At 41.2% G+C, this 15,821-nt stretch overlaps 1 protein-coding gene across 2 annotated transcripts in view; it reads right to left on the bottom strand.

Annotated features, from left to right (window-relative positions):
• Window positions 1–15,821, bottom strand: part of pgm1 (phosphoglucomutase 1) — a 93,401-nt gene that overhangs the window by 34,103 nt on the left and 43,477 nt on the right. For both annotated transcript variants that reach the window (XM_063064122.1, XM_063064121.1), the window contains exon 2: window positions 731–893. In XM_063064122.1, coding sequence (XP_062920192.1) covers window positions 731–893 — 163 coding nt within the window. The remainder of the gene's footprint in view (window positions 1–730; window positions 894–15,821) is intronic.

Genomic DNA, 15,821 nt, shown 5'->3' with positions numbered 1-15,821 from the left:
CACCTTCAGTGCTATTAGAGGGATAAGTAGAACAATTATGACTGGGATGAGAAGTGAAGATAATGAAAAACATCTATTTCAAAAACAGGTGTTTTCTGCTTGAACTACAAGCAAACATCAAATATGACCTATTCAAATACTACCTCAAGATGGCGCTATTGAGCTGAGGAGGATTCCCATTTTATCCGAGTTGCCACCTGAGGATCTCACTAGCTAAAATGGTATCAGCATTCAAGACTGAGAAAAATACCTAAACACGGTCAGTAAAAGGAAGCCCATTATGGAGGTAAATTTTCAAGATAGACCATTCTATTCTTTCCGGGAATGAAAAATAACAAATAAGGCAGATGTAAATAAAGATAAAACAGCTACGCTTCTCAGAAATCATAAAATAATGTCAAACAAATATTTCCATCAGCTTTCTGTTAAATACATTCTTCTGGTATCCCTTCTGTATCTTACTCTATTTCACCCATACTCCAAATATCTACACATGAGATGGGTCACAAAATCTCAATCTGGCAAATGCTGTAAAAGAAAGTTGCATCATAATGATTTTTTTTAAAGCAGCTGAAAATGAGTTGGGTCTAAATGATGTCTGGTCTCAGATGAAACTAAATGTAGCAATTATTGTCATTCAAACTATCCAAACAATATAAAAATGAATTATCAAAGCACAGATTTTAAACTCATTAGTTAATCAACAGCCAATTTTGCTTGTATTACTAACCTCCACTGGAAATATTGAATTTGATTCCAAAATCTCCATCAGGTCCACCAGGGTTGTGGCTTGCTGTCAGAATAATTCCTCCAATTGCTTTGATTTTTCTGATTATGCAAGATACAGCTGGAGTTGAGAGAATTCCATTTTGTCCAATTACTAAACGCCCAATCTGTTTAAAAAAAGAACATTTGTTAACCATTCTAAACTAGTCAGACATCATTTTTAAGTGATATCCACTCATAAAAACACAAAGTATCTCTGTAGCGAGTAATAAAAAAAACTTTTCTTGCCAGTACCACCATACAGTATTACCCATTTAGGACATGGCTTGGAGTTAATTAAAATTTGAGTTTCTTTCCTATTGTATGAACAATGTATGCTCTGATTCCAACCTCAAGAATATCTTCAATATATCTACATCCTCAGTTGATAAGATCTTTCTTAATATTCAATTTATTGCCAAATTATGGACAATTTTATGCCTTTATTCATTCCTAGCAATCAGATTGAGACTCCTCCAAATACATTTTACCCACAGCCATTTCAACAGATAACAAAATAGCCATATTCAAGCCAAAAGCAAGTACAGTCTATCTACACAGACTCGTCGATGTATTCTATTAATCCATGTTTACCAATAACTATGAGTTCTAAAAGACTGGAATAATTTGTGAAATATAAACAGAGTGCAGAAATTCTTGATTAAAAGGCTTCTACAAGATTTTATTCACCACTAGCGAGGATCCTTTGACATTATTTATAGCAAGTTGAAGTCAATGCATTTCATTATTTGTAACAAAATATATTATTAGGGTGATAAGTTATTCTGAATAAATTAGGTCTACTAATATACTCTGAAGTTACTTTAATGACTGTGAAGTACTTTGAAATGGCAAGGGAAATTTTCTCTTCATAACTGGAAGATTCATTCAGAGGACCATTTGTGAGAAATTTTGGTCCTCATATCTAAGGAAGGATGTGCTGGTACTAGAGACGGTCGTAAGGAGGTTTACAAGAATAATTCCAGGAATGAAACTGTTAACGTATAAGGCTCTAGGCTTGTACTCGCTTGAGTATAGAAGAATAAGAGGGAATCTCATTGAAACCTGCCAAATATTGAATAGCCTAGATAGAGGAGAGTTGAAGAGGATGTTTTCAACAGTGGGAGAGTCGGGGACCCAAGGGCACAGCCTCAGAATAGAAGGACATCTCTACAGAACAAAGATCAGGTCAAATCTCTTTAGTGATGAATGTGTGGAATTCATTGCTACAGTCTATTGTGGAGGCCAAGACATTGGGTATATTTAAAGTGGAGGTTAATAGGTGAATTGTATCAGATCAATTGCAAGAATGTGGTAAGTATGCTCGCGGCTGATTGATTGCATGGCTTTGAAGTGTACATTTATTCATCTCAGAGGTCCCGGGTCATCACTCTTGCACTGTAAGTTGCCCAACTAACATGACTCAGTAAGAACATTTAATCCTACTACTCCATTGTCTTTCTTGCTCCATTCATACATAACAGTTGTCAACAGGAATCTAAACAAGAATGATCTCTATTTACAGCTGCAGCTATGGCAAAACCAACCCCTTGGAACCTGGCTGCAATGAAATAAAATCTTCAAGGACTACATTGAATTCCTACTAATTTTAACACCAGCAACAAAGCTGGTGGAAACAATAACACTCAGGCTGCTCTGCATGCATTTAGGAGAATTCAAGCTGAAATAAAATCAGAAGACATAGGAGCAGAATTAGGCCGTTCAGTCCAACAAGTCTAATCCACCATTCATGGCTGATTTATTATACCTCTCAACCCCCTTCTCGTGTCTTCTCCCCATAGTATTTAAGGACCTGATTAATCAAGAACCCATTAACCTCCACCTTAAATATACCCAAAGGCTTGCCCTGCACACCAGTCTGTGGTAATGATTTTCACAGATTCACCCCCCTCTGGCTAAGGAGATTTTTCCTCATCTCTGTTCTAAGTGGATATCACTCTATTTGGAGGCTGTGCCTGCTGGTCCTAGGCTCCCCCCCCCCCCCCACTATAGGAAACATCTCTCCACATACACTCTATCCAGGCCTCTCAATATTTGATAGGTTTCAAAGAGATCCCTGTCATTCTCCTGAACTCCAACGAGTACAGGCCCAGAGCCATCAACTGGTTCTCATACGTGAATCCTTTTCTTCATGGGATCATTCTCATGAACCTCCTCTGGACTCTCTCCAATGCCAGCCCAAGATTGTTCACAATACTCCAAGTGAAGCCTCACCAGTGCCTTAAAGGCTCAGCTTTACATTCTTGTTTTTGTATTCCAATCCTCCTGAAATGAATGCTAACATTGCATTTGCTTACCTTATCACCGACTCACCTGCAAGTTAGCCTTTAGGAAATTCTGCACGAGAACGTAAGTCCCTTTGCACCTCTGATTTTTGAATTTTCTCTCCATTTAGAAAATAGTTCACACCTTTATTCCTTCATCCAAAGTGCACGATCATGCACTTCCTTACCCATTCTCCCAATCTGCCTAAGCCCTCTGCAGACAACTTGCTTCTTCAACACTACCTGCTTCTCCACCCATCTTTGTATCGTCTGCAGACTTGGCCACAAAGCCATCAATTCCTTTATCTGAATCATTGACATGTAACATAAAAAGCAGTCCCAACACTGACCCCTGTGGAAAGCCACCAATCATCTGTAGACAACCAGGAAAGACCCCCTTTATTCCCACTCTTCGCCTCCTGCCAGTCAGCCAATCTTCTATCCATGCTAGCATCTTTCCTGTAATACCATGGGCTCTTACCTTGTTAAGCAGGGTCATGTGCAGCACCTTGTCAAAGGCCTTCTGAACATCCACTGACTCATCTTGGTCTATCCTGCATGTTATTTTCCTCAAAGAATTTCAACAGATTTGTCAGGCAAGGGACAGGTTACACTTGAACCCGAGGGGGACCAATATACCTGCAGGCAGGTTTGTTAGAGTTGTTGGGAGTGTTTAAACTAATTTGGCAGGGAGATAGGAACCAGAGTGAATGTGCTGAGGACGAAGTAGTTTGTTTACAAACAGGGGCAATGTGTAGTGAGACTCCGATCAAGGAGAGGCTGACAATAGGGTAAAACTGCAGTCAACGGGATGAGAAACAATGTAAAAGCCAGACAAAAATCAAAAAAAGTTTAACACAGAACTGAAGGTGTAATATTTGAATGCACACAGTACTGTATACGGAATAAAGTAGATGAACTTGTAGCACAGTTATAGGTTGGCATACATGATGTTGTAGGCATCACTGAATCATCGTTTTAAGAAGATTATAGATGGGAGCTTAACATCCAATGATACACATTGTATCAAAAGAACAGGCAGGTAGGAAAAGGGGTGACATGGCTCTTTTGGTAAAAAATGAAATCCAATTATTAGAAAAAAGTGACGTAGGGTTGGAAAGTGTTGCATTGTTGTGGGTAGAGCTAAGGAACTGCAAGGGTAAAAAGACCTTGATGGGAGTTACAGACTCACAAACAGTAGTGGGGAGGTGGTCTAAAAATTACAATGGGAGATAGAAAATGCATGCCAAAAGGGCAATGTTACAATAGTCATGGGGGATTTCAATATACAGGCAGATTGGGAAAATCAGGTTGGTGCTGGATCCCAAAACAGGGGATTTCTAGAATGCCTATGAGGTGGCTTTATAGAGCAGCTCATGGTTGAACCCACTAGGGCACCAGCTATTCTGGACTGGCGTTGTGCAATGAATCAGAATTGATTAGTGAGCTTAAAGTAAAAGAATCCTAAGGGGGAAGTGATCATAATATGATACAGTTCACCCTGAAATTTGAAGAGAGGCTAAAGTCAGATATATCAGTACTACAGTGGAGTAAAGGGAATTACAGAGGCATGCAAGAGGACCTGGCCAAAATTGATTGGAAAAGAACACTGGCAGGGATGATGGCAGAGCAGCGATGGCTGGAATTTCTGGAAGCAATTCAGAAGGCACAGGATATATACATCCCAAAGAGGAATTACTCTAATAGCAAAATGACATAACTGTGCCTAACAAGAGAAGTCAAAGCCAAAGAGAAAGCATATGATAGAGCAAAAAATTAGTGCTAGAGAGGATTGGGAAGTTTTTAAAAACAAACAGAAGACAACTAAAAAAAAAACCAAGAAGGAAAAGATAGAATACGAAAGTAAGCCAGGCAATAATATTAAAGATGATACCAAAAGTTTCTTCAGATACATAAAGTGTAAAAGAGTGGTGAGAGTGAATATCAGAACGCTGAAAAACAATGCTGGAGAGGTAGTAAGGGGGACAAGGAAATTGTGGATGAACTGACTAAGTCACCTGGACCAGATAGTGTACACCCCAGGGTTCTGAAAGAGGTGGCTGAAGTGATTGTGGAGAATCACTAGATTCTGGAATGGTTCTGGAAGACCAGAAAATTGCAAATGTCACTCCACTCTTCGAGAAGGGAGAGAGGCAAAAAAAAAAATAGGCCACCTAGTCTGACGTCAGTGGTTGAGAAGGTGTTGGAGTTGATTGTTAAGGATGTGATTTCAGGGTATTTGGAAGCACATGGTAAAATAGGCCAGAGTCAGCATGGTTTCCTCAGAGGAAAATCTTGCTTGACAAATCTATTGGAATTCTTTGAAGAAATAACAATCAGGATAGACACAGGAGAATTGGTAGATGTTGTGTACTTGGATTTTTAGAAGGTCTTTGGCGAGGTGACACACATGAGGCTGTTTAACAAGTTAAGAGCCCATGGTATTACAGGAAAGATACTAGCATGGATACAGTAGTGGCTGATTGGCAGGAGACAAAGAGTGGGAATAAAGGGAGCAAGTGCCTAGTGGTGTTTCACTAGGGTTTGAGTGGTGACTGCTTCTTTTTACGTTACATGTCAATGACTTGGATGATGGGTTGTTGTAAAGTTTGCAAATAATATGAAGGTAGGTGGAGGGGTAGATAGTGCTGAGGAAGCAGGGAGGCTGCAGAAGGACTTAGATTAGGAGAATGGTCAAAAAAGTGGCAGATGGAATACAGTGTCAGGAAGTGTACGGTCATGCACTTTGGTAGAAGAAATAAATGGGTAGACTATTTTCTAAATGGAGAGAAAATTCAAAAATCTGAGGCACAAACGGACTTGGGAGTTCTTGTAGGGTTCCCCAAAGGTTAATTTGCAGTTTGAGTCCGTGGTGAAGGCGGCAAATGCGATGTTAGCATTCATTTCAAGAGGACTAGAATATAAAAGCAAGGATGTAATATTGAGACTTTATTAAACACTGATGAGGCCTCACTTGGAGTATTGTGAGCAATTTTGTGACCCCTATCTAAGAAAAGATGTGCTGACATTGGAGAGGGTTCAAAGGAAGTTCACGAAAATGATTCCAGAATTGAATAGTTTGACATATGAAGATACTGTGAAGGAAAGGCTGTGGATGTTGTCTACATGGACTTTAGTAAGGCCTTTGTCAAGGTCCCACATGGGCGGTTAGTTCAGAAGGTTCAGACACTAGGTATCCATGGAGAGGTTGTAAACTGGATTCAAAACTGGCTGTGTGGGAGAAGACAGAGAGTGGTAGTGGATGATTGCTTCTCAGACTGGAGGCCTGTGTTTAGTGGTGTGCCTCAGGGATCTGTGCTGGGACCATTGTTGTTTGTTGTCTATACCAATGATCTAGATGATAATGTGGTAAATTGGATCAGCAAGTTTGCTGATGACACTAAGATTGGAGGCGTTGTGGACAGCGAGGAAGGCTTTCAAAGCTTGTAGAGGGATCTGGACCAACTGGAAAAATGGGCCAGAAAATGGCAGATGGAATTTAATGCAGACAAGTGTGAGGTGTTGCATTTTGGAAAGACAAATCAAGGTAGGACATACACAGTAAATGGTAGGGCACCGAGGAGTGCGGAGGAACAAAGAGATCTGGGAGTTCAGATGCATAATTCCCTGAAAGTGGTGTCACAGTCAGACAAGGTTGTAAAGAAGGCTTCTGGCATCCTGGCATTCATAAATCAAAGTACTGAGTATAGGAGTTGGGATGTTATGCGGAGGTTGTATAACACATTGGTGAGGCCAAATCTGGAGTACTGTGTACCGTTCTGGTTACCTAACTATAGGAAGGATATCAGTAAGATTGAAAGAGTGCAGAGAAGGTTTACTAGGATGTTGCTGGGTCTTCAGGAGTTAAGTTACAGGGACAGATTGAACAGGTTAGGACTTTATTCCTTGGCGGGTAGAAGAATGAGGGGAGATTTGATAGAGGTTTACAAAATTATGAGGGGTACAGACAGAGTAAATGTGAATAGGCTCTTTCCACTTAGATTACGAGAGAGAAATATGAGAGGACATGGCTTTAGGGTGAAAGGGGAAAGGTTTAGGGGGAACTTCTTCACTCAGAGAGTGGTGGGAGTGTGGAATGAACTGCCATCTGACATGGTAAATGCGGGCTCACTCTTAAGTTTTAAGAATAAGTTGGATAGGTACATGGATGGGAGAGGTCTGGAGGGTTATGGACTGGATGCAGGTCAATGGGACTAGCGGAATAATGTTTCAGTACAGACTAGAAGGGCCAAATGGCCTGTTTTCTGTGCTGTAGTGTTCTATGGTTCTGGGTCTATATTCAGAACAATGAGGAGTGCCCTAATGGAAACCTATTGAATGTTGAAAGACCTCGGCAGAGTGGATGTGGAGAGGATGCTTCCTACAATGGGAGAGTCTAGGACCGAAGGACACAGCCTCAGAATAGCAGGACGTCCTTTTAGAATGGAGATGAGGAGGAATTTCTTTAGCCAGAGAGTGGTGAATCTGAGGAATTTGTTACTCTCAGGTAGCTACGGAGGCCAAGTCTTTACGTACACTAAAGACAAAGGTTGATAGATTCTTGATTTGTCAGGGCAAGAAGGGATACCGGGAGAAGGCAGGAGTCTGAGGCTGAGAGGGAAAACTGGATCATCCATAATGAAATGGCAGAGCAGATTCGATGTGCCAAGTGACCTAATTCTGCTCTTATGTCTTATGGAAACCATGGCTGACTTTGGCCTATTTTATGATGTACCTCCAAGTATCCCAAAACCTCATCCCTTATAGACGTCCAACCACTGAAGTCAGGTTAACTGGCCTATAATTTTGTTTCTTCTGCCTCCCTCCCTTCTTAAGGATTGGAGAGATATTTGTAATTTTCTAGTCCTCCAGAACCACTCCAGCATCCAGTGATTCTTGAAAGATCATTACTGATGCCTCCACAATCACTTCAGTTACATCTTTCAGAACTTTCAGAACCATGGGGTGTAGTCCATCTGGTCCAGGTGATTTATCTACAGTACCTTCAGACTTTTCAACTTCTCAAGCACCTTCTTCTTAGTAACAGCAACGGCACTCACTTCTGCCCCTGACTCTCTCGCATTTCTGGCATTCAACTGGTATCTCCCACATTGAAGAATGATGCAAAATAATTATTAAGTTCATGCACCATTTCTTTGCCCTGCACTACTACCTCTCCAGCATCATTTTCCAATGCTCCAATATCTGCTTTGGTCTCTTTTTCACTCTTTATATTAAAAAGCTTTTTTTATCCTCTTTTATATTGACGGTGGTGTCTGAAAGGAAGTTGCATGCCATCTTGGACAATGTCTCCCATCCACTACATAATGTACTGGTTGGGTACAGGAGTGCATTCAGTCAGAGACTCATTCCACCAAGATGCAACACAGAGCGTCATAGGAAGTCATCCTGTGGCCATCAAACTTTACAACTCCTCCCTTGGAGGGTCAGACACCGAGCCAATAGGCTGCTCCTGGACTTATTTCCTGGCATAATTTACATATTACTATTTAATTATTTATGGTTTTATTACTATTTAATAATTTATGGTGCAAATGTAATGAAAATCAATTTCCCCGGGGATCAATAAAGTATGACTATGACTATTATTGGCCAGGTCAGTGGTTCTTAACAAGGACCATATTTCATAGGGGGCCACAAGTAAAAAAGAAAACAAGAAACTGAGGGCAATACACACAAAATGCTGGAGAAACTCAGCAGGCCAGGCAGCGTCTATGGAAAAAAGTACAGTCGACTTTTCAGGCTGAGACCCTTCGGCAGGACTGCTTGAATTTCCAGCATCTGCACATCTTCTCTTGTCTGTGAAGAAACTGGGGGCCACAGGATTTTCTGAACGGAACCCTGAATTAAATAAATTGGAAAATATGCTAGATGATGCAAATGAAGCAGCAAAAGAGGTGTGTATATGTGTGTATGGAATCTGGCCATGCCATCTCTGCTCCTGCTTGACCACACATAAATCACTGTTCATACCCTGCAGGGTGGCTCACTGAGCCATGCTCCAACTCTACCCCCAAATCACAAACTGCAGGTTGGGTAGGGTTGTCTGCAGCAAGGCCTGTTAGTTAGTATACAACAGGAGGCTGATTCTGTTTGCCTTCCACTGACCATTGCTTGTTATAATATTTATAAAAAGTGACATGAAGGCAACAGTTACAGCAGTGGGGCCATCTGTCAGAAATGGCTCAACTGCAGAGAGGCAAGAATGCCTAAAGTCTATGACTACAACTTCCATTAAATTCCTGATACTTATATTTTGAATGGGTTCAATTTGTTTTTATTGGTGAGTACATGCTCTTTATTGCTACATAGAATTTGCATATATTATAATATTTTAAAAATTTGCCGAAAAATATTGCCCAAAAAGCTAGTTTTATTTTACGTGTATATTCAATACTGATACTTTTTCATGTGAGATTATACTTAATATAATTCTTTGACATTTACTAATTTGCTATAGAGCCTTTTCACAGAATTGCATTATTACTGTGTATATATGTACGTATATACACAGATATATATATGTTAATTTTTTTGAATATCAGATTATCCATGGCAAAGAAAAAATGTCAGCAATTGAGTATCTTGCCCATGGCTTTATTACCTGCCACTGTGTCTAATTTGTATGACTCCACTTTCAAATGGAAGCATGCAGCCACATAAACTGAGGAAGCACTTGAGACAGTGCACAAGGACAAGAAAGACAAGACACTGAATTACTCCAAATTGTGGGTTACTGGATTATTACTACGTGATAATTTTCAATCAAGGCCAACAGTAAAGCAAATGTTTAGTGAAAAAGCAGCTAAGATAGACAAAGGTTTATTTGTATCCTATGAGATTTCAAACTTAATTGGAAAATCTGGCAAGCCACATAATAAAGGTGAATCATTGATTCAGCCTGCAGTTTCTGTTGTTAATTTCTACTGTTATGAATCAGAGCACATATGAAACTATTCAAGCTATCCCCTTGAGCAACTCATCAGTATCAAGGCGTATTGATGATATGTCAGATGATGTGGAAAAACAACTAGCTGCACAACTGCAAGTTAAGAAGTTTGCCCTGTAAATCGATGAAAACACATTACGTGATAATGAAGCTCTTCTGATGACACATGTTAGATTTTTGAATGATGATCAGGCTAGTAGAGGAAATGCTTTTTTGCCTGAAAGCTTAAGACAGATACCAAAGGTGAAACTATTTTTGAAGAAGTCAAGAGTTATTTCTTGGAAAACAATATTCCGCTGGAAAATATAATGGCTTCTGCAACTAATGGTGCTGCATTGAAAGCAGGAAGATAGAGAATTCATTGCTCATTTTAAAAAATGCTGTGCCTGATGTTTTTCGCCATACACAGTATCAACCACCATCGACATTTGGTTGCAAAAAAAAAATTCAGAGGACTTGCACGACACCCTTGCTGCTGTAACAATGTCTGTCAGCTTCAACAAATCAAATGCACTTCAAGATGGTCTTTTTTCAGCAGCTTTGTGAGGAATATCACAAATATTCTGATTGTATATCTTGATCATTTGAAACAACTGCACATCAATATGGAATTACAGTTCAGAGGTCTGCTAGAGATGCAGATTCCAGATTGGGTGGTGGACCAATTTGGGGTGAATGCACCACATTGCAAGAATGTCTTACACTGTATTGAACTGCAGAGTGAGTGACTTAACAGATCAAGCAAAATTCAAATGCAGCAAGGAAAATTTCTGGATAACTAGTGATGTTCAAAATAAATTTCCACAGCTCTGAGAGAAAGCAAATTTATTTAAAATTGTATTTTCCACCTGTTATCTAATTGAGTGTGGTTTTAGTCAAGCTCTTCACTTGATAGCAAAAGCTTGTAACTGTCTTGATGTTGTGAAAAGCGGTGACCTTTGATTATCTTTAACCAAGTTGCAACTAGATAGTCATAGACTCGCTAGTTTGCATCAGTCGCAAGGATCTCACTATATACCCGATGTAACAATATTAAGCGTTTTATTTGCTAGTTGGAAAAATAGTATATATAATATAAATGAAGTATCCTATTCAGAGCTTTGAAATAGTTTTAGTCTTCATATACAAGTGTAACATTATATTTAACATAATAACCTGCTGAAACATAAATATCGGCTGCATATTAGAATAACGAGGACAGCTAACCAAAACAAAAACTTTAGCAACTAACAGACGATGGAGGGTGGGAGCCACGGAGGTAAATGGAAGTCATAAGTGGGCCATGGTCAGGCAAAGTTTGAAAACCGCTGAGTTAGCTTACCTTCCTCTTTCATCTTCTTTCTCTCATGGCTGTTTTAGTTGCCTTCTCTTGATTTTTAAAAGCATCCCAATCCTCTACCTTCTCACTAATTTTTGCTATATTATGTGTTCTCATTTTTGCTTTTACACTGGCTTTTACTTTTCCTGCCAGCCAAGGTTCCCTCATCCTCCCTTTAGAGTACTTCATTATCTTTGGGATGTATCTATCCTGCACCTTCCGAAATATTCCCTGAAAACCCAGCCATTGCTGCTCTGCTGTCATCCCTGCTAGTGTCTCCCTCCAATCAATTTTGGCCTGCTCCTTCATCATGGTCCTGTAATTTTCTTTATTCCACAGCTTCTCCTTTTCAAATTGCAGGGTGGATTCGTCATAATATGATCAACTAAGGGTTCGTTTACCTTCAGCTCCCGAATCAAATTTGGGTCATTACTTAACAAGCAATCCAGAATTGTTGTTCCCCTGGTAGGGTCAATCACAAACTGCTTTAAAAAGCCATCTCATAGGCATTTCACCAATTCTCACTCTCAGGATCCAGCACCAACCTGATTTTCCCAATCTACCTGAAATTGAAATCCCCCTAGATTCTCGTAACTTTGCCCTTATTATGTGCCTTTTCTATCTCCCGTTTTAACCTGTATCCCAGATCCTGGCTACTGTTTGGAGGTCTCTATACAACTCCCATTAAGGTCTTTTTACCCTTGCAGTTTCTTAACTCTACCCACAGGAATTCTACATATTCCAATCCTATGTGTCAACTTTATAAGGATATGATTTCATTCTTACCAACACCTTACCCCTTCTCTTACCTAGCTATCCTTTTAATACAATGTCTGTATTTGGATGTTAAACTCTCAACAATGGTCTTCTTTCAGCCATGACTCAGCACTGTCCACAGCATCATACCTGCTGACCTCTAACTGCGCTACAAGTTCACCTGACTTATTGCGTATACTGCATGCATTCAAATGTAACACCTTTAGTCCTGAATTCATCACCCTTTTTGATTTTGGCATCATGTTACACTTCAATCCATCCCTATCATCTGCCTGTCCTTCCTCATAGTCTCACTGCACACTGCACCTAGTTGTATACCAAATGCCCCATCCTCAGTCCTATCACTCTGGTTCCTATCCTCCAGCCAAATTAGTTTAAACCCTCCCCAACAGCTCTAGCAAACCTTCCCACAAGGACATTGGTCCTCCTCAGGTTCAGGTGTAACCCGTGTTTTTTTTTGTACAAGTTACATCTTCCCCAGAAGAGATCCCAATGATCCAGTAATCTAAAACCCAGCCCCCTGCACCAAATCTTCAGCCACAAATCAGTCATCTACCAAATCATCCTATTCTTATCCTCAGTGGAGCATGGTACAGGCAGCAATCCAAGGATTACTACCCTGGAGGTCCTACTTTTCAGTTTTCTAAACTCCCTGTATTTTCTCTTCAGGACCTCCTACCTTCCCTTCCTATGTTATTGGTACCAATATGAACCATGACTTCCGGCTGTTAGAATGCTGCAAACCTGAACTGAGACATCTCTGCATCTGGCACCTGGGAGGATGTCTCTTTCACATCCACAGAATCTGCTGTTTGCTGCTCTCATTATGGAATCCCCAATCACTACTGCACTCCTCTTTTTCCCCCTTCCCTTCCGAGCCACAGAGACAGACTCAGTGCCACAGATCAGGTCATGCAACTTCTCCCCATAGGACATTCCTTCCCAACGGTATCTGAAGTGGTATACTTATTATTGAGAGGAATAGCCACAGGGGTACTCTGCAGAGGCTACCTATTCCCTTTCTGGACAGTCATCCAGGTACCTGCCTCCTGTAACAGGAGTGATTATATCCCTGTAGGTAATACCAATCACTTCCTCATTCTCCCATATGAGCTGAAGGACATTAAGCTGTTTAACACATTCTCTAAAGAGCTGAAGCTCCCAAAGTTCCCACATCTCACATACCATTAACTCTGGAGCATTCTCAGTGTACTATGAGGCCCTCCACTGGTTGGGGTCAACCCATGGTTATTGTGTTCCTGCTTTCTCCGTGATTCACAAGCCAGGGCAGTTCCATATGGTGAGCAAGCTGTTGCCCATGCAACAGTCTCCCCTTCTCAACACCGTTGATGAATCCAAAGGAACAGCAGACCAATACAGTTTGGTACCAGCAGCGTCGCTGGAGTCGCCAAACAGCGTTAAACTCGAAGTTGGACTACCTTAGGGACTCCAGCTCTGGATTCTTCCTCAGGGTTACCTCCAAAGGCCTTCCCCATGAGTGGGTATAGTCACAAGGCAGTGGAAGTTAGAGATCAGAGTTTTCTTTCTCGTAGATGAGCTGCTAACCATGGCTGACGAGTCTCATCTGACCAAAGTGACTGGTTTTAAGGCACTAGTAACCTGCCTTTGCTCCTCCTCGTCAGCAAAAATAGTTCTGCAAGACTCAGTAGTGCAAGCCATATGTGAAGGCCAGCAGCTGGATTTACTATGTACTAATGGAAAAAAAACTTACTAATTTGCTTAGAACCACCGCCTCTGCTTGCCTGAGCCCGAAAGCCAAATCCTGACTACTCTAACACTGGTTACTCACACAATGGCCACTCTGCTTAGATCTTGCTTCTTTTTATTGGCCCCTGCAAAGTGCCTAATAGATTGTTATGATCACAAAAGCTCCCAAGCTCTTTTTAAATCTCACACTGCGTCACCAATGAACAACCTCTTGTGATGATTGCAGCCCACCGAAATGTCTTGAAAGACCATGAGCTTTTTTTTAAATACCTCACGTTGCCTCACTAATGGATGACCTCTCACACTGATTGCAGCCTGCCAAAATATTTCAATGCTCTGCACCTACAGAACTGACAGATGCCTTTGTGGCTTTGGACAAGGTTAGGGGACAGAGAATAAAGTCTTTATGACACATTTCAGGCTCTCACAGTTACAGTACAGCCCCTGCAAGAACATCATCACAAGGTTGACTCACACAATGCAGGAATGCAAGTATAAATATATTCACCTGGGCAAATTGGAAGAAGCAATGCTTGTGCATCCAACACATCATTCTCCTCAACTTCCACCATCTCCAAAGGGATCCTACCCTCAAACATATCATTATCTCCACCCTCCCCCCCAAACTTCTGCTTTTCACAAAGATTGTTCCCTCCATGATTCTCTTGTTCATTCATCCACTAATCTCCCACCTGGCACTTATCTCTGCAAGCAGCCAAAGTGTTACACTTGCCCATTCATTACCGCCCTAACCTCCGTTCAGGGCCCCAAGCAGTCCTTCCAGGTAAGGCAACACTTCACCTGTGAATCTGCTGTGGTCGCCTGTTGTGTCTAGTACTCTCAAACTGGCCTTCTCTGCATTGGTGAGACCCATTGTAAATTAGGCAACTGCTTCATCGAGCACCTCCGCTCTATCCACCAAAAGCAGAATTTCTCGGTGGCCAAACATTTAAAATCTGATTCCCATTCCTATTCTGACATGTTGGTCCATGGCCTCCTCTTGTACCACAATGAGGCCACCCGAAGGTGGCGGGGGGGGGGGGGATAAGCAACATCTTGTACTTCGTCTGATTAGTCTCCAACCTGATGGCACAAATACAGACTTTTCCTTCTGATAAAAAATTTTCCCTCCCCCTCCCCACTTCTTCTATTCCCCACTCTGGCCACTTACCTCTTCTCACCTGTCTCTCACCTGTCTACCACCTCTCCCTGGGTCCCTTCCTCCTTCTCTTTCTCTGATGGTCCACTCTCCTCTCCTATCAAATTCCTTCCTCTCCAGTCCTTTAACTTTCCTATCCACCTGGCATCAGCTACCACCTTCTAGCTATCCTCCTTCCCTCTTCCTGAAGAAGAGTCACAGCGCAAAGCATTGACTGTTTATTCATTTCCATAGGTGCTGCCTGACCTGCTGAGTTCCTCCAGCATTTTGTGAGAGACTGTTGCTCTAGAGACTGTGCATGAAAATCCCAGCAGATCTGCGATTTCTGAGAAACTCAAATAACCCCGTCTGGCACAAACAATCATTCCACAGTCAAAAGTCACATACATCACATTGCTTCCCAATTTGATGTTTGGTCTGGACAACAAATGAACCTCTTGAACATATCAGCACGTTTTTATGCATTGAGTTTCTGCCACATGATTGACTGATTAGGTATTTGCATTAACAAGCAGATGTCCAGGCGTACATAATAAATTGCCCACTGGATGGGCCTACTGGAGAGGATGCAACGTTGGACCATGGAGAATGAGGCTGGACAAGTGGCAGAAGTGTCTGGATCCACAGTGCTTGCCAACAATGAGAATAATTATATTAGCATTAAAAAAGTAAAAGGCAGGAAAATAGAGTTGAAAGGGAAAATAATTCAGCCAGAGTTGAATGATGGAGCAGACTCGATGGGCCAAACAGCCTAATTCTGCTCCCATGTTTTATGATGGCCATTTCTCAATTTAAGTTTACCATCCTAACATATCATGA

This window comes from Mobula hypostoma, chromosome 12 (assembly GCF_963921235.1).
Source record: "Mobula hypostoma chromosome 12, sMobHyp1.1, whole genome shotgun sequence".
In the NCBI taxonomy this organism is placed as follows: Eukaryota; Metazoa; Chordata; class Chondrichthyes; order Myliobatiformes; family Myliobatidae; genus Mobula; species Mobula hypostoma.
Note: the sequence above shows the minus strand (reverse complement) of the source record. Positions and strands in the feature narration are given on the sequence as shown.